Raw genomic sequence first — 19,233 nt, 5'->3', positions numbered from 1 at the left:
GAGGCCAGCTCCGCCTCCGGAGAAGCCACTATGGAAGGCACTGCCACCCCAGAGCTGACCTTGACCCCCATTTTTCTGGCATCTGATCCCAATAACATGTCACTCCTGCCGTGGGGCTGACAGCTTATGGAGCCAGGTGACTCTCTCCAGAGAAAGAAAACCAAGCCTCAGAGAAGGAAAGAGCCATAGACACCCAATTTTCCAAGTCAGTGGGAGGAGCCAGGAGGAGACCTCGGGCTCCCTCGAACTTCAGAAAGGCCAGAGAAATGTTGGCTCCCTCATCCGTAGGACAATAAGAGCTGGCATTCAGCGAGCCCAGTTCACCAAGTTCCCCGGGCCGCGACATCTCATTCAGTCTTTGCAGCAATGTCTGTAAACTAGGTGTCCTTGTGAATCCTGTTCTGTGATGGAAACAGCTTTGGAAAGACTAAGTGAATTACCCAGAGTCACTTGGCCAAGAAGCAGTGACGCCAGGGGTCAGACAGGAGCCTGGACACTACTCTTGAGCTGCTGACTTCTCGCATTGCTGTAAGGATCCCCCACAGCGGCCCCTGCCCCCAGTCCGCACCTCGTCCCCCGCTTACCTGGCCCAAGACCCTTCCCGCACCCTGCCAAGCGGGCTGCCACCCTCAATGCAGCCCCTCCTAGCCCAGGCCACACTCAAGCCCCCACTTGCTGTGCCTTTCTGCCCCCAGCAAATGCCTCCGTGCTTGACCTCCCCGAAGGCCTGGGTACACGCTGTCTGTCGCCTCTTCCTCAGTGCTCTTGCATTGTGTGATAACTTTTGTTGTGGCCTTTATTACCCCGCAGTGTAATTAGGAGCTTAAAGTTTGTTTTTTCTACTGAGAGTTCCTCAAGGACAGTTTCTTTATCAAGTTTGTATCCCCAGCAAGGAGCAAAGGAAGGAAGGGAGGAAGGAAGGAGGGGAGGGAGGGAGAGATGAGAAGGGGAGGGAGAGTGAATGCAGGGCAGCACAACACCACGTCAACTGCTGAACAACGTGTATTAGATTGAACCTTTCGAAATTGCTGACATTCTAGACCGTTTGTCTATAAAACTGCAATTTTATAATGTCTAACCTACTATAATAAGGGTGGGTGCCCCACCGTCCTGCAGCACCCAAATACCACCCGTGCCTCTCGGTGGGGACTCAGAGCCCCCACCTTTTGCTTTGGGGCAGTTTATACAAATCGGTCCGGATGAGGGCTCACTGAGGTGGGCATCCTGGCGGGACTGTTCTCGGGAAGCATGCAGACCGAGGTTGATGGGGGGGGGCTTTCAGCACTTGTTATCTCCTAGATGTCCCCTTGGGGGGGGAGGGGAGGGTTCACCACGGCACCACAAGGAGTGGTCTGCAGGTGGGGGCCCCGCGGCCTTAGCGCCCGTCAATATCAGAGGTTGACTATCTCTCCAGGGGCCCCCATGTCTGGTCTTCTGGTCTTGGAGTTTGACCTCCTCCCAGGCCTGGGCCTCCCATCTCCTCCTCGCTCTCCTCGCTCTCCTTGTTCTCCTTGGCCAGTCCTAGGGCCGCTCATCAGTCTGGGGTGGGGAAGCCTGGGGGCAGGGGAGACAGATTATGGCCTCTCCCTCTGTGTTCATTCTAATTTGGGTTATGACTTCAAGCTCTTCTTTGGATCCTCCAACCTCGTTTGGAAGTTCAGAGGAAGAAAAAGTTCTTTTCATGCTCTTTGCATCCTCCCAGTCCCGGCTAATTCTCCTCAAGGCAAAGGGTCTTCTCTGTCAGCTGGACAAGTGTCAGGAAGCACAGGGGTGGGGGACATAGATTAATTTTTCAAGAGATTATGTCACCTCAGGCCAATGCAGGCTGTCACGGTCAAAAGGCCTTTGAAATTCTCCTAAAATTAACCCATGAGATTGAGCATGGGCGCGCGCGCACGCGCACACACACACACACACAGCCTGGGGTGCTGGCAGTCATTACTGTCCCATAAAATTCTCAACCTGGTATATTTTTGTGAAAGTGTACTTCAGAGGTTAATCTTGTGTGATCTCCCCCCACCACCTTCCTCCAAGTCTCCAACACCCTCCCCCCAACTCCTATTTTTAAAGTGTTAAATGTTTGTTTGCTGGCAATTTGCTCTGCAGGGTCTGGCTGAAGCAAATATCTATTAAAATCCAAGGCAATGATGCATCCTTGGGGACTGGAAATCTCTAGCTCCTAGGCAGGGTGGGGCTTATTTGTCAACTCAATCAGAGGGAAGGGGCTTACCACGGTGGCATTTGAAGCAAGGGGACGAGGCTTCTCTGGGGTCCTGGCTAGGACTGCCTCGGCGGCCCCTCTCTCACCACCAGGTTTGGGACAGGGGGGTTCTGGCCCCTACCTTCCTCCTTCCTTGGCATAGTCTCTATTTCCCCCCTCTCTTTGGCTTTCCCTGCTTGGCTCCCTGCTTGCTCCTTTTGCATCTGTTTCCCCTCTCTGTGCTGATTCCCCAGCCCTGTCCCTTCTGGGGGAGAGGGGACCCTCAGTGAGCCCACAGGCCACCTGTGGCAGGGCAGAGGGCTCAGCTGCCCTTCAGGTGGCCAGGCTGCCAGTTCATTGTCCCTGGGACCCAGGAAAAGTTACCAGCTGCTCTGCACCCCTGTTGGAGCAGGTCACCTTTTAAAAAAAGTTTGTTGAGTTATAATTAATATATAATAAACTGCACATAGTCTATGGGCCCAATTTGATTATTTCTGAAAGATGTATACACAGCCGTGGAACCAACATCACCATCAAGACAATAGATCTATCCACCCCCCCTCAAATTTCCTGGTGCTCATGAGTAATCCCCCCTCTGCCCCTCCCAGCTCTGATCACTGCCCCTGCCTCCCTCCTCTCTGCACCCTCACTGCCCCCTCCCGGCCCAGGGCTGGCTTCTTTCACTCTGTAATTATTTTGGGGTTCATCCGTGCTGTACCGTGGAGAGTTCTCCTTCTTATTGCTGATAGTATCCTATTATCTGACCTATGCCAGTTTATCCATTCACCTGCTGATGGCCATCTAGGTTGTTTCCAGGCTGGGGGTATGACAAGTAAGGCCTCTACGAACGCTTGCGTGCAGTCATCGTGCGGATGTAGAGGCAGGTGACGTCTCGGGGTCCTCCGCCTGCATCTTCAGCTCCGCGGCTTCCAAGGCCTAGAGCTGTACCTATTCTTTACTGTAATCCGCCACAGGATGAAACAGGAAATCAGCTCGCTTGGGTCGGTTCGACCCCTGCTCCGTCACTTGTGCTGTGACCTTGGGTAACTATTGGTGCCCTCTGTTAATATGGGGATGATGACGTTCCTACCTCCTAGGGTTGTTGTGAGCCCTACATGAAGCATTTAAAAACAAAAGCCCGGTACCACGTTCAGAAACGGGAGCTGTCATGACTTGGCGTGTGCCCTGAGAGCATCTCTCCAGTCCGCGATCAGCTTCGTCCAGGAGCTCGGAGCTGGGGTTCACACAGGTGCATCCTGATACCCAACTTGGGAACAGTTTCCCAGGCCAGCGATGGGTGGCAGCCCTGGAAGTCCCTTGGATATTTTCTAATTACTTCTCAGAGTGGCTCTTGACCCCCGAAGGATAGCTCAGCACAGCTGCCAGGAGACCCCCAAGTCCCCATGTGGTGAAGGTGCAACCATGCTCGTTCGGGACCCAGCTATCCGGAAACATGGCAAAAGCTTAGTTAAATCACAGGGAGTAGAGGTAAGTGGAGGCAGAGAGGCTGTCTGCTCCTTTCTGCTGCCCCCAAGTAGTCCAGATCAGAACCCGAAAGAGGCTTCTGTGGGTCCTAGATAGGCAGGTAGAGTCCTGGAAGGTACTTGGGCCCTTTGGGATCTTTATGGACCAGGGCTCTGAATTCCGGCTCCGCCCCTTTACTGACTTTATCGACTACGGTAGGGTAGGCTAGGCTGTGCCAAGGGAACATATAAGCGTAACTTTCGGGGGCTTAACACTATAAAAGTTCATTTCTCACTTAAGCTCCATACACAACACAAAGTGGCGTGAAGGCACGGGGAGATCCTAAAGCTTCCACCTAGAAGGGGTATGCGTCCATTTGGCCCACACGTCACTGGTCAAAGTCAGTCACATGGCCACAGCTAACACCAGAGGACACGCAGTCCTGCCTTGTGACAGAAGGCAGAGGGCCGGAAATATTTGGTGCACAGCACTAATGACTACTGCACTAGCCAAGTGACCTCTGAGCCCATTTCCTCTTCTGCAAAATGAGGACAATAACAGTATTTACCTCGGAGATTGTTGTGAGGATTAACTGAGAAATCTTATGTAACATCCTTGGCACCGTGTAGCACGTGAGATGAATAAAATGAAGCTGAGACGCCCTCCAGACAACCCCCAGTGAGGCTGAGACCAGGACTGTTTGTGTACAGAAGGGATCCGGCATGCCAGGCTCCTTCCTGCGTTCTGCAAACACTTACCCTGGCCCCCCTCCCCGGGGCCCCCCTACTCAGTGGCCCGCAGAGGCTAAGTCTCCCATCTCCTGGATCACCAAGGAGCAGCCGGACCAGCCAAACCTCTTCGCCTCGTCCACACCAGCCTCGTCCACACTCATCTTGGAGACTCCCTGTCCTGTAAGAGACTCCTTTATGTCCGCTTCGAGGACAGAGGCCCACTGAAGATGGGGCAGAGAATCCATGGGCAACGTGAAGGAAATGAGACTCTGTTTTGTGCTGAGCTTCGTACTGGGTGCTCGATCCAGGTTACCTTATCTCAACCTCGCATAGTCCTGCGATGAGGGGAGTGCGATTATCCCCATTTGGAGGTGAGGGAATGGATGTTTACAGTAGTTCCGGGACTCACTGAGGGTTACATAGCTAGCGACTGGCAGAGCTGGAATCTGAAGCCAGGTCTCTGACTCGGAGCACCACACTTGGGCTTCTAAGCTGTCTCTTGTATTTTGCACCGTCTTAGCTTTTATCCAAACAGTAAACTCACATGCGACCCCATCTTGGATGGTTAGCCCCTGGGTCCTTCCATGCTGTTGTGGGGGGTGCCCTGCTCTAGGACTATGGGGACCAGGCTTTCAGTCCCCTGGTCCCTGCCCACTAGTTTATTGTACGACTTGTGGACAAGTCTCTTCACCTGTCTGGGCCTTGGTTTCTTCACCTGAAAACGAAGCCGTAAAACTAGATGATCTCAGGGTTCTTCCCAACTCGAAGGTTCTGTGACATTGAGAATTTGCGCCCACTTGCTCCTCCTGCTTTCGCCTTCCTGGGCAGCATGGCAAAGTAGAAAGTGGATGAAGAGCCCATGTCTGAGGCTATATGGAGTATTAATTAAACTGTCATTAACATTTGAAACGAAAAATAGTTGGGATTTTTAGGACTGACAGGGTGTTTATAATCCACAGCAGTTCTCTCTCCTTTCTATTTATAACAAATTCTGGTTTCCTCTAAGGCTAAGTCTGTCTCCTTCTGTAACAGAGGAAGTCAGGCTGAGCCCGCGCCTGAGCTAAGACCTCTGAATCTGCGCCCCAGTAGACCCTCCCGGGGTTCTGAGCTCCTGTCGGCAGACAGAGCTGGGCTCCAACTCCAGGTGGGCGCTGGAGGCTGTGGCTGGACTGACAGGATGGGCTAAGGCCCGTTCTGCCATGGAACCAAGCTCGGCTGTTGGGGTGGGGCGAGCAGTTAGGACTGGAGGTCCAGAACTCGATACTCTCCACTCCCAGGACCTCGGGACAATGCTCAGCTAGTTTCTGCAAATGCCAATGCCTGGTGCTCATCCTAAAGAAGATGGAAGGGATCAGGACTCAAGTTCAGGCCCCCTCTGGGGACATTTCTAGAGTCTAAGGGTATCTCTTAGGTATATTGGTTTGTTACTGTAGGGTTGCTGTTGAGAGCTAGGCTGTGCCCGAGAGATCTGGGCCAGATGGCTTCCTCAAGTTGCTGCTGGAGTATTTTCACTACAGGAGTGGGAGCTTCCTGCCTCGGAGAGGGTCCTCTCAGCTCCCCCACGTTCCCATCTGCCCAGACGCCCACAGCTCCTGTCAAGAGAAATGATGGAGGCCCCAGACGCCTGGTGGGGAAAGGCCTCAGCTCAGGACAAGAACTGGGGCTCACACCCCAATCCAAATAGGGAACTGGGGGCCAAACCCGGGAGAGTGTGTATGTGTGTTTGCCTGTTTCTGTCAGGCAGAGAGGAAAGGCGTGGGGGTTGTGGGAGATATGCACATAGGCAGCTCCTTGAGAAACTTCAGGGTTAGGGAAGGAAAGAAGAGCAGCTGGGAGGAGGGTGAAGCAGTGGGAAAGGGTGGGGGTGGGAACAAACCAGAGAGAGGAAGCAGAGGCTGAGCTGAAACTGCAGGGAGACTGAAGAGGGCAGGGATTGCCCCCGGCCTCCCGTGACCCATCTAACCTAAATCTCCGGGAGTTACAGTGTAAGCCTCCTCCTGCCACTTGGATCCCCCTCTGACCTCTGTGCCCAGTTTCCCTCCTCACCTCTGGGCAGCAGCGCCCAGGAGTCCGGGTCTGGACATCTAGCTGCCCTGCTACTCCCTGGAGGTCCAGGAAGGAGCTGCTGAGGTGGCCTGAGTTTCCAGCCCCATGTGCCTCCCTGCTTCTTCAGGCTTGACATCCTTTAGCCTGGAAGGATGGGGGCGGGGGAGGGGGATGGTGCCGCAGCTCTGGCGCCATTTCCCAGCAGTGAAGCTGTGAGTCAGAAGGGTCACCTACTCTAGGAAGTCAGAGGGGACCTCCTAGAGGCAGGAAACCAGAGATGAGCCCCAGAGAAGTCCAGGGTCTGGGAGAGTAGCTTTGCAAAATGCAGCACTATCATCCGGGGGGCTAAACCTGGAGCAAAAGCCTAGGTCAGCCCAGCGTCCTTCCCCCTGGGCAGTTGCCTGGAGGTGATGTGGGAAGTCTGGGACAAGCCACGGGAGTTCAAATCCTGGGTCTGTTACGACGGTGCTGGGTGAGACTCATCCTCCCCTCTGCAAAACTGAAAAATAATAATAAAGCCCAGCTCACAAGGTTAGGAGAATGAAATGAGAATATGCATATAAAGTACCTGGTTCTCATAGATGGTCCATAAATGTTAGCTACCTCCCCCACCCCTTATTTTGGTTGGAAGATGGGGAGAGAATGTCCAGGATCTGACTCAACACTCTGCAGGACTGCTGCTCTGGGCGGGGTGACCTACTGGCCCCAGAGAGAGCTTCCTCTAGGTTCAAATCCTGGATCCCACCAGCGCCTCCTCCCTCTCCTCCACCACCCTTGGGGCAGTGCTGGTGGTGCCCTGTTTTCCATCAGGTTTGGGGGGAGGGGTGTTGATTTGCCCTTGAAATTTGCCCTTGAAGTTATCACTGTTTAGGTTTGACTTTAACAGCGCTCTGGACTACTGGATGGAGCAGTTATCTGCGCAGGTGAGTAGGGGAGGGAAGGGAGGAGGACACCACCAACAGATACATCCTCAGACCCTAACCCATGCCCTTGCCAAAATCTCTGATGTAGTTTCATCATCACTGGAGGGTGATGCAAGAGGCTTGGAGTCTGACTCCCCTCTCCCTCCCTCCCCCCCCAGAGAGCATCATCCACATCTGGAACTGCAGCTGGGTCTTCCCCTTGGGCTCTTTCCAGGGGAGGGAGCTGGTTGAACTGTGGGAAGGGAGGGCAGCTGGTGAGGGCCCTATGAATGGCCCCAATGTTGGGAGTTGGGGGAGGGAGTAGGGAGAAGGTGTCTGGGCTCAGAGGGAGGGTAGGTGGAGTGGAAAGGGAATTGTGACTTCTCAGAGCACTGCTCTTCTCCATCTCTGCCCTGTGTTTAAAGGCTTCAGGGGCCCCCTTGTCCTTTATAGCCACGTAAAGGCAGCTGCACTGCTCTGTCCCCTTCCCCACCCACCTCTCCCTTCCAGCCTCTACCCAGGTGCCTGGAGTTGAGTGCCCCTTTTGTTCCCTGGGCTCCCCGAGCAGCTCAGGCCTCCAACACTGACCCTCTGCCCCCACGGCCACGACAGAGTGTGAGCTAGGCCCAGAAGGGTCATCTGTGGGTCATAAAGGTCAGTGGAACCGCCTTGGTGTAGCAGAGGGAGGGGGCCCACCTGGGTGAGGAGCCTAGCCAGGAATCAACCAAAAGATGAACTTTAAAATGCTGCAGGGTGGAGGTAGAGGGAATTTTAGTCACCCCCAAGAATCTCCTTCAATAAAGGTTGACAAATTCACTGTTATAAATCAGGATGGAAGCTTTCAGGGCGCTTTCAAAGTATAAACCGCTAATCGCTGTGCGATGCTTTGAAGTGAAGACTCTGCCCGGGAGACCTGGGTTCTTACCCCTTGCTTAGCCACCAAATCTGTGTGACCTTGGGTAGTTCCCCGCTCTGCGTCCCAGTGTCCTCATTTATGAAACGGAGGTCCCATCGAGGCTGAGATTCTGCCACTCCGGGGGGCAGAGGCTCCGGCGTGGTCAGCTTCTGGGCCCTCCTCCTCCCGGGTCCTCCAATCCCGCCGGCCCCCCAGCGAGCGGGTGGACGCGAGCCAAGAGGTCCCTTTAAAGGATAAAGTCCCGCCCCTGCTGCTGCCTCGGACCTTCGATTGGTGAATGAGGAGCGGGGCGGGGCCCGGCGCCAGCCCTGCGGGGCTGGGGGGCGGGTCCTGGCCCGGGCCGGCCCCCGCCCCCTTTGTTCGCGCTGCGGCGGGAGGTGGCTGCGAGGGTGGGAGGTGTGTGCGCGCGTGTGCCGCGCCGTGGGGAGCGGCGGGTCGCGCCGCGGGCTGTCAGAGCTGCGCGCCGCCGCCCGATGGCGCGAGGAGGCGCGCGGGCCCAGCTCCGTGGGGCCTCCCCCGGCCGCGGGTGAGCCCCTCGGCTTGCCGCCCGCGAGCATGTCACCTCCAGCCACCGCGGCAGACTTCGCCAGCAGTGCCCGCGCCCCCGCCTCCCGCAGCCGCAGCCGCTGCCGCTGCCTGGGGCATCGGCCCCCAGACCCCAGCCCCTGATCCACGCCCTGAGCCTAGAGCCAGAGGACCATGGCCGGCCAGGGGGACTGCTGCGTCAAGGTGGCCGTCAGGTAGGGACCTGCGGCGGGGCGGGGGGCGTGCACGGAGAGGCTCCGGCTTTGTCTCGCGTGGGTGTGGGGCCGGGGGGCGCACCCCGGCGCCCGCACCCCCGGAGGAGGGGCCGGCATGGGCCGGGCAGGAGGGCGCCGTGCGCTGGACGGGCTGCCGCAGGAGAGCGGGGGCTCGCGGGCTGCTGGAAGGTGGCTTTGTTTGGGTGGTAATTTCGGGCCCCTCTTGGGAACCCTTAATGATCAGAAAATCGAATAAACAAGGAAATCCGGTATTTCACACCCAGCCCTGGCCCAGGCCGGAGCGTCTGTGTGTTTCCTCTTCGCCTCCCCTTGGGGCTGCTGTCTCATACTGGGATATCGGAGGGGGGGAAATTTTCCCTTCAAACACCCCAGTCGGCTAGTTCTGTGCTCTTGGTTCCCTTAGGAGGGCAGCACACCCGGCCCTGGGAAAGGGTACCGCAGACAAAGATCGATTGAGTGCAGGGACGAATGGAAGGGCTGGGATGGTGCCTTGGCCTTCCCTAGGGAGTCGAGGGCTTTTGGAGAGAACCCTGCTGGCCCTGTCCCAAGAGGAGATGGGGCTAGGGCAGGGAGGAAGCCGTGTATCTGAGGTTCTACCTCTGAGACTGCAGGAGGGGGAGACGCTGATACCCCACCTTCGGGCTCTCAGATAAAATGGAGGTTGGGTGGTGCATGGACTTATCTGGGACTTGCAGTGACATCCTGACAGAATTGAGGTGGGGAGAGGACATGGCTGGGGGGCTTCTATTGGCAGGGGTACACAGTGGTGCAAAGCAGGAAATCATGCAAAGTTGAGCCATATGTGTCCTTTGTGTTGGGTGGAGACGCTTTACACCACACCACCTCTCCTTGTTTTTGTTTTGGGTTTTCTCTTTGAGAGGGGTCTGTTGATGGGAGAGTGCCAATCTGAGACTGGTCACCAACGCCAGTATGGTGGAAAAATACATCCATCTCTGCCCCAGCCCTATATGAGGGGGTGGGGGTATTGGGTCCAGGGCTAGGGTGGGTCTCTGAGACAGGTCTCTAGATTCCCTGGGTTGTAGGTGACCCAGATTCCAAGAGTCCATGGAAGTCACTCTAGACAGGGCCAGAGATGACTATGGCAAAGCTTCCCCCTCCTGCCCCAGGGCACATGCCCGACCCCCCCCCCCAGGCATCTGGCTGGTCCTCTGCAACCCAGAGAGGAAGAGGGGATGGCCGATTGCAGCTCTGCGGGCAAGGAAGGGAGATTGAGGCGCTCTCCCGCCCATGCATCAGGCAGCCTCAGCATCACTTGAACACAGCCTTGCTGGCCCTGAGCAGCCTGAGAGACAAAGAGGAGCCCTGCAGGTGCCTGGTGGGCTGGCCGGGGTGGGGCGGGGCTGCTGCCTGGGCTGACATTGCAGCAGGATCCTGTGGAGGTCGAGGGAGGGAGGTACAAGGGTGGGGGGTGGGAGTGAGAAATGTAAATATGACATCTGCAGCAGACTGGGAGGGTCCAACTGCATCATAAAAGGGAAATGAAGCCCTGGCCCCACTCACTGTGAACCAGGGCTGGGAAGGAAGGGACTTAGGGTGCTTGCTCCTCCCATGGGGGCTTTCCTTTAGACTCCATCTTATAGGAGAGAGCCAAACAAAGCCCCCTCTACTGCCACCACGCACGGTCAGCCTCCCCAGGCTAGACTGGGGCATGGTAAAGTGTGGGAAAGCCCCATGGGATTGGCACTTTGTGCAGAGCAGTGAGGAAAGGCTGGTGTGGCCTTCTCAGCACCATCAACAGAAGGTTTCTGAGACCCTTTCCAGAGAAGGGATTGTGCCTGCCCCACTGCACCCAGTTCTTTGGGGGCAATGGGTACCATCTCTGCTTCCCACTCAGATTGCTCTAGCAGTGTCCACATGCCCCCGCTCCTTGCCTTGAGTTGCTGATCTCAGATGGAGGGGTGGGCAGACTTGAACAGCAGAAGAGCCCAGCTTTAGGGGGCTTCTGGAAGGTGAGGGCCCAGCCCACTCATCCCCTCCCATTCCAGCATGAGCGCCCAGCCTGGCACGCGCCAGACCTCAATGGGCAGCCGGCCGTGCAAGGCAGACAATGCCTGGACAGAACCCAGTTTCTAATCAAAGAGTTGAGGATAGGACCAGACTAGGCTGGGGCTAGGACAGGGAGCAGATGGTGCCACTGAGGAGCTGAAGGGGAGAGTCCCCCATGCTTTTGGATCCCCATCCACCCCCTCATCCCCACCTGCAGAAGTTACTTGTCCCACCTCAAGGACTGGGTGGTGGGCTGGAGTAGGGCTATTGGAATAGGGCATTGCTGGGAAAGGCCCAAGCTTTGGAATTGCCAAGGGCTCAATCTGGTGTCAGGTTCAACCGTCTGACTTCCTGGAAGTCCCTTCTTGTATCTGACTGCAGTGCTGTCTGAGTTTCCATGAGAATAACATGGCGAGCCCTGGGTCCAACTCTTGGGAGAGGGAGGCCAGGAATGAGACAGACCTGGTTTGGGGTGTGTGTGTATGTGTGTGTGTGCGCACATGCACGTGCACATGCATGCCTGTGTAAGGGGGGAGGTCCTGGCGGGGACTGTTAGACTAGGTGAGAAGTGACAGGCCCAGGGCTCTTGGCCCTATAATCTCCTTGGGAAGAGGATCAAAGCTGGCTGTCTGCAAATCTCCACAGGGCAGGCCGGGGCTGGGGGAGAGCCAGAGGAGGAAACTTTCAGAACCTGGGGCTGTGGGATAAAGGGAGAAGGTTTAGGTGTGAGCAGACCCTAAAAGCCCTACCCCAGGCCTCCCTGAAGTCTGGCCCATCTGCCCCTGATCCCTGGCTAGTCGGCTAGTCACCTTTGCACGGAGATTCCCAGGCCAGCCCCTCTCCAGCCTGCCCTGTGATCCCTTTATCCATTAATCCCCTGTAGATAGCGACTCAGCTCCCTGGGCCCAAGGCTGGCCTAGAAGCAGCCTCTCTCTACCTGGGGATGGATGGGGGGTGGGGGGAAGGATGCCTGAGAGAGGTGAGGCTGAGCTGTGCCCTGAGCCAGGCTAGAACACAGGCCCAGCTAATGGGCAGGAGAAGGGGAAGGGGTAGCTGTTAAGAACTGCAAGTTGGCAAAGTTAAAATTGAGGAAGGAAGCCAAGACATGTGGTATGTTTCTTTAAGACCCTTTCAAGCCCTCAGTTCTGAGCCCCCACCATGAGGGGAGCCCTCCGTGGGGCCTAACCCCTCCCTCATTATCTTCACCTGGTTTCTTTAAGCTTCCTTCCTTTTGTCAGCTGGGGTGGGGAGGTCCCTGTACAGGTCCCACATCCATCTGCGGACACTCCAGGGTTGAGCAGGGGCTGGAAGGGGATGGAGGGCACCAGCCAGGGATCCAAGGGACAGTGTTAGATCGTACCCCTGCCCTCGCTCATTTGGGTTCTCTAGCTGTAGTTATTTCCAGAGCTTCTGGCTACTCTGAACTTTTGGTCAATGTCTGTCTAAATTTTGAATCAAATGGTGGCTTGGGACAAAGAGACCGGAGAAGACAGAAAAAACTGCGTGAGGGTGGGATAGGGGGTGCCTTTAGAGTCCCATCCTCTGCTCCGGCAGCCCAAGGCCAGCCAGGGCCGATCAATGCCAATGGTGCCCCTTGCTGCCCGTTTATAGATCTGGGAAACCGAGGCCCCAGGCAGGACCTTCTGTGCCTGGAGACCTAAGAATCTTAGCGGTGGCCTCCTGCTGCAGAAATAGGGCTTATGTCATCACAAGGAAGTGGAGTGTAGTAACCACAGGCCCAGGAAACTGTCCCCCCTCCACCACCCAGCCCGCCTGCCCGTCCAGCCTGAAGCTGATTGGATCTCCGCTTTTGAAACCCTCAGAGTGGAGATGGGGTGGGGCAGGGGCTGAGGAAGTGGCAGAGGTGACAGGAGCCTGGCACCTTACTCTTACAGCTCTGGGGGCAAAGGGCGGGGCTTGGGCCAATGCAGTTCACACATTGGATGGGTCACGGGGCTTCCTTTCTGTTTGTCCTGCTGGGCCTCGGCTGTTCCCCGCTGGAGAATGGGAACAGCTGGTGTGTTCTCAGTTATTCATTTGTGAAGAGCAGTGGTTTGGATGAGGTAGGAGGCATACAGCCCGTAAAGGGTTGGCTCCTGAGGAGCTGATGTGAATGAGAGGTTTTCAAAGTAAACCCGGACTTAAAGTGTCCCTAAGAGGTGTCTCTCTGGTTTGAGCTACAGTGAGTGAGTGTTAGGTACACGGAAGAGCTCACCTCCAACTAACTAACTGAACTAACTTCCTCCCTCCCTCCCTCCCTCCCTCCCTTCCTCCCTTCCTCCCTTCCTCCCTTCCTTCCTTCCTTCCTTCCTTCCTTCCTTCCTTCCTTCCTTCTTTCCACTTATTTATAGCAGAAAGCATGCCAGGATGGAGAGAAGAGTGAACTGGGAGGTAGCTAAGCACTATGCCTTCTTGAACACTTGCCCCACGCCAGGCAGTGCATCTACACTGTCCCACTCTACCCCACCAGAGCCCCACCAGCTTACTGATGTTATTCTCATTGTATGGATGAGCAAACACTCACAGCCAGTAAATGGAGGAGTTTGGATCTGAACCCAGGGTACTCTCCCTCCAAGCCCATGCTCCTCAGACTGCTCTCAGTCGCCTCCCAGTGCAGCTCTAAATTAACTGCTGTGAGTCTCTATGCCTCAGTTTCTCCATATGCCATACCGCACCGGTTGCCATAATGGCAATGTGGGAAAAGTACTTAGGAAGGTGTTCGGTGCTATGCAGAGGGGGGACGCATCTGAATTTCCTTTTCTGGGTTGCTTAGCATGGAGCTGCCTGTCCCCTCCACGGTCCTAGCTCCTTAGCCATGCTGTTTGCAATTGTGTTTGGGGACCTTTCCCTTCCCGCTGGGGAGAAGTCCGCCCGTTCTCTCTATCCTTAGATCCATGTAACTGTACCTGGAATTTATTTTCCTGCCTGAGTTCCATCTTGCCACTCTCCAGGAAAGGAAATTCTGGGGACAGCCCAGTCTCCTCTTGCTACCCCTACACGCCCCCACAGAAGTCACAGGGCAGAACCCCGGGTGTCTGGGTCTCCTCGCCTCTCATGTTGCCCTCTAGAAATAGCAGCCTGTTGAGGAAAGCTAGAGAGGGTACTGAGAGCTCGCTGGGCTGGGGAGGAGAGAATGCTTCTCTGCCCTGGGAGGGGAGCCAGGCTGGGGCTCGTCGTCGGCCTTAGCCCAGAGAGCTACCCCTCTGTCCCTACTGGCTGGGGGTGGTGGAGCTCTGTGGGAAGGGCTGTGAAGCCCATGGCAGGGGGCGGGCCTGTGTGTTTCACTTCTGGCTGCTCTGGGGTGTGGAAGGAAGGCAGTGCCATGGTCCCCTGTCCCCAGATACCTGAGTCCCTATCCCTCTGCCTTGCAGGGTGGAAGCCCACCACCAGACCAGCGGTGGAGGCCACTTGTCCTTTCTCCAGGCTGGCCTGTCCTGCCTGACCCTGGAGTTAAGTGCATTGAGGAGAGCCTGGCAGTGGGGACTGAGGCCCGACTACCGAGGACCAGGGCCCGTGTGCTGGGGGAGAGGCTCCCTGTGCTCCACAGCCAGCTGCTTGGAGGCCAGCCGCCTGTTGCTCTGCATTCCTCAGCAGGGGAGCGTCCCCAGGGCCCAGTTCCCACTGAGCTGTCATCCACATGATGCACATGCCACCACAGTGCGGGGCTCTGGCTGGGCGCTCCCTGCTCAGCCCCCACTCTGCAGAGTCCCTGTCTCGTGGGAGGTCATGGGAAACCCCTGCCAGATGCCCTGAGAAGGGAGTGGGACGGGAGAGCCACTCTGGAGCGCAGCTGAACGGCGCTTCCTGGAGCCCGGCTCGCCCCTCTTCCCAGGGCCCTGTGGTGCAGGGGTGAGGCCCACAGGAGGCAGAGCGGTGGCTCTGGAAGCTCCTGGTTACTGCTCACAGCCAGGACTGCGCATCTGTTCAGCTTAGATGGCCCCCTCCCTCAGCTTCTCCTAGCATCTCGTCTCCCCAGCCTCTGACCCCTCGCCCCACTCTGCCAGGCCCGCTGCCTCCTGTGCCCGGTTTCAGCCTCTCAGGGGGGTGTCCCGGGGCACAGCTGACATACAGATGCCCTAGGGGCCACGAGCAAGACTGTCCCCCGGGTCCCTCCCCTGTCAGACTGCTTGTCCCTGGCTGTGACTCAGAAGCCAGTGGCCACGACTTGGATACACTGAAACAGAAAAGTCAACGACATCTGAGGAAGAAGTGGGTGCTGAACCCCAGGTGCCCTGAATCGACACCCCAAGGCTTCCTGTACGTTGTCTTCCAGTGTCTGCACCCTCACCCTGTGCACCTGGGAACTTGTTTGGGGGCAGAAGGCGAGCGCAGAGGGCTGACAGACCCATTTCACCAGATCTGCTAGGGCCTCATAAACCCATGCTTTTTGACCCCACAGTACAAAGCCTCCTTGTTTGGGGGTCCTGAGCCAGTCTGGGTCTCTTCCCTGAGGGCAGTCTCAGGAGGACTGTGCTGGGGGGAGGGTCCGAGAGGCCAGGACAAGGTCCAGTGACAGGGCGACAAGACCCTCTTGCTATCACAGGGCTCCAGTGGCTTCCCAGTCTGTATCCCTGCAGCTAAAAGAGCCAGCACCCCACATTGGGTCTCCCCACTCTATTTTGGAGAGGAGCAGCCCCTCTGGGAAGATGCCTTCTCTGGGCTAAGTCAGCTAAAAGGCCCCGGGTGTCTGGGAGCCAGACTCCCCTGAGAGAGCAGGGATTTTGCTTCCAGCCGCCTTCCCCAGAGCTGGCAGGCTGCCACGGGGAGGAGGAGGAGAGGATGCTCATTAGAGTGGGGGCGTAGATGCCCTCTCTCTGCTGCCGGGAGAGCTGCCTTCCTCTGGCAGGGAAGCAGCCTCCTGGGTTCTTGGCTCCCTACTTCTCCATGCTCTAGGCCTCGGCTCTCTTAACTCTACAAAACGGGCAGAATGCTTTCCCAACAGAGCGCTCGTGGCGCTGCTGGCAGCTGCTGGTAGCTGCTGGTAGGATCAGTCCAGGGATTCTCTGAGGGGATCATTTTTCTCCAGTCCAGCCTCTCTCCTGCCCTGGTGCAGGGCTGCTCGGTGGGTGCAGTGGGATTGGGCAGGGGCGGGCTTGGCTTGCATTTCATTGCCACCATTACAAATTGTGTGACTTCCGGCTGGTGAAATTTCACCTTTCCAAGCCTCGGTAAGAGGGGGCAAATGCCCCTTGCTCCCCATGGCTGTCATAACCCATTACATGTGTTCGTGTATGTAAATGAGCTCGACACATAGGTTCTCAAAACATGTTAGGTATTTTCCTAATCAGACAAGGCACTGGTGAGGAGAATGTACAGAAGAAGCCAGAGTGGTATCAGTGACCATGATTTCTGAGGAAAAAGATTCCAAAGAATCCCAAGCTCCCCTTTCCCTGGGCTTTAGCAAGCTTAGCAATCCTTGCAGGCAGGAAGTTCTTTTTGCTAGCTTATCTAAATCCCTCCTGCTGTCGCTGAGTTCCCCTTTGATCTGTCACTGATGAGGAAGAGCTGGTCCCTGGCAGGTCACAGCATGGCTAAGTGACTCAGTGTGCCAGGCAGACTAGAGGTCATGGCGCTCCTCTCTGTGGCCCCTGCCCCCCCCCCCACAACTTCCACACAACAGCTCAGCTCTAGTTCACTCCTGCTGCCCCTTGGTTGGAGCCCGGCAAACCGCTTGGGGCTGGGCAGAAGGGAGGTTCATGAAATCTGGCCAACCTCGGGCTTGAGGGCCGCGGGCAGTGCACCTAGAGACCAGGGAATGAACTTCCTCATTTCTCTGTTTCTCCTTGGGGCTGTTCCACTAGCCTCTGGGGACTCCTCTTCAGGATTCCAGAAAGGCGTTAAGGGTCCTGTAGAAGAAAAGAGCAGATAAGCTTATAGCCCCTGGGGCTTCTTCCAAAGGGACTGGTCATGGTGGTTATTTTGGCTGTCCAAGCAGTGATTCCAGACCAAGTCCCTGGTTCTTCGAAAAACCTTTGAGGGAGAGCCTGGTGAGAGGGTGTCTCCCAGCCTGGAAGTCCCCAAAGTGCAAATTACTCACAAGTGGTCAGCTAGGCATGCTAGCTCTCTCCAGCTCTCCCGGATTGAATCTTTGGGGCTGATGGCTTATAAAGGTAGTCTTCCTAGAAGACCTTGTTATTTATTACCTATGTGACCTTGAGCCCCGTTAATTTCCTCTGAACTCTTGTTTGTAAATTAGAGCAAAAACACCACCTTAGAATGAAATGATTTGTGTAATGATCTAGCGTGCAAAGCCTCATAGGTACGGAGTCTAGCAAAAAGGCTGTCTTGTTGGGTAAGCCTGGGAAGTTACTAACTGGGGAAGTTGAGCAAGCAGAGATGTAAGAGGTGCTGGCAAAGGAAGGCGTCAGGAATCACAGACCATACATCATAGTTGTAAAGACTTTTCTAGGACTTTGGAACGGTTCTCGGTTAGTTATTTTAATATTACCGCTTGTTACCTCTCAGTGACAAAACTTCAAATACGAAGAGCCTGGGGCTGTACCTTAAGAGCTCCAGGAGCTCCTAATTGCGGGGCAACTCAAGTTAAGAGCCCAGGGAGCAGCCCTAGCCGGCTGATTGGGTGCGATCATTTCCCCTGATGAGGCTGAGCCAACCCTTAGGAGCCCAAGGTCACTGGGCGGAGCCCCTGGGGGGCAGTGATTGGCGGGCTTTGTGTGATTTCACTGAGGAAGAGGCAGGGGTGAGGAGAACTCGCCCCATCCTCGCACCTCCCCCCCTCCCCCCGCCAAGGCGCGGGTGGGGTGTGGGGCTCTGGGCACATTACCCCTCGCAGAGGGAGTTGTTCTCCTTGGCAGTCCTTCAGCATCCCCCTGGGCCTGCCCCCTCCCCGTCTCCTCTGTCCTCCCCTTCCGCCCTGTCCTCCCGGCTTCCCAAAGAGCTGTGGAAGCGCTGAGCTCAGCTCTTCCCGCAGCGCCGGGCTCGGGTTCGCGGCCTTTGTCCCGCCACCGCCGCCGCCGCCGGGGGCACCGACGGGTGGGGGCCCGGGCCCGAGCCGCCTGCGCGTCCTTAGGCCCGGGTGCCCGCTTCTCCGGCGGTGGGGGAGGGCTCTGAAAATAACTCCCCACATCACACCAGCTCCCGCTCAATTGTGAGCAGAGGAAGCTCAGCGGCCACGCGCCCGTGCCAGATCCTGCCTCTGAAAAGCTCCGGGCCCTTTCTCCTCGCTCTCGCGCCTGCTCCCACCGCCGCTCGGGCTGCGGGTTGCCAAGTGGCAAATAGACCGGGCTCTGTTCAGGGAGATTCCGGGAGCCTTTCTGCGCGGGGCTGTCCGGCCCGCCCCCTTCCCTCCCGGCCCGGACCTTGAGAAGGGGTGGAGGGCAGCTTTGCAGGCCTGGGGCTTGGGGTGAGATGCAGGAGGTCCCTGGACAGAAATGGTAGTGGACGTGTGGCCCACAAAGCTACCGATAAAAAGCAGCTGGCCCACGGGGCCATAGTTTGCTGATTTGAGCTTTTCAAATATTGCATTAAATTATAATTTAATCTTGATTACTGAGTTTTTTCATACCCGGTTAAGTTTTGCACTTATGGCAAATACCTCACCTCGTCCTAGTCCTGGATCTGGTCTACAGCTCCTGGGGTCTGTGGTTTACTTGCAAGACCCTAGAAACTGGTTTCCATCCCTGACCCCTCTCCCATGTCCCCATGAAGGACCAGCGCTGGGAGTGGCTCCCATCCCCGCCACCTTGCTGTAACGGGAAGCCTCAGCCTTCCGCTTATCTGGGGCAGGGTGGGGCTGGCTGAGGGCCCCTGCTCCTTTGACGGCAGTGCACAGAAGTGACCTCACCCAGGGTGGGGCCAGCAGAGGAGGCTGCTGGAGGGGAAGGTGTTTGAGTTCTTAGAAAGTTAGCACTGGGAACAGAACATCTTGAGGACACGGCAGGAAGCAGCAGCTCCTGAACAAGAAGGGGGTGCAGGCAGAGGCTTGTCCAAGACCCCGAACTTTATCTCCCAGCCCTCTGGTCTCCCACCTGTGGGGTGCGGGTTTGAATCCTCTGCTGGGCAGGGTGTGGTGAGGAGTGAGCCCCAGGACAGCTGGGACATAACGTCTGCCCCTGCTGTATGGCAAACCCTGAGGCAGGGCCAGCCTGGTGCCTGGTCTGGGGCACACATGAACAGATAGAGCAGGATTCCTTCCAGAGTGCCTCCGTGGCTCTGATGGTGGTGCTGTGGGAGAAAGCTTATCTAT

The 19,233-nt window shown here is 56.6% G+C and overlaps 1 protein-coding gene across 4 annotated transcripts in view; it reads left to right on the top strand.

Moving 5' to 3' along the window:
• Positions 1-8,621: 8,621 nt before the first annotated feature.
• The window catches only part of KIF21B (kinesin family member 21B), a 48,470-nt gene continuing 37,858 nt past the window's right edge, over positions 8,622-19,233 (top strand). For 3 of the 4 annotated variants that reach the window (XM_034667004.1, XM_034667005.1, XM_034667003.1), the window contains exon 1: positions 8,622-8,999. In XM_034667004.1, coding sequence (XP_034522895.1) covers positions 8,959-8,999 — 41 coding nt within the window. In that variant the 5' untranslated portion in view covers positions 8,622-8,958. The remainder of the gene's footprint in view (positions 9,000-19,233) is intronic. The other variant, XM_034667006.1, reaches the window with a different exon arrangement.

The sequence above is a fragment of the Ailuropoda melanoleuca genome, chromosome 8, assembly GCF_002007445.2.
Source record: "Ailuropoda melanoleuca isolate Jingjing chromosome 8, ASM200744v2, whole genome shotgun sequence".
Classification (NCBI taxonomy): Eukaryota; Metazoa; Chordata; class Mammalia; order Carnivora; family Ursidae; genus Ailuropoda; species Ailuropoda melanoleuca.
This window is presented reverse-complemented; position numbering and strand designations above follow the sequence as displayed.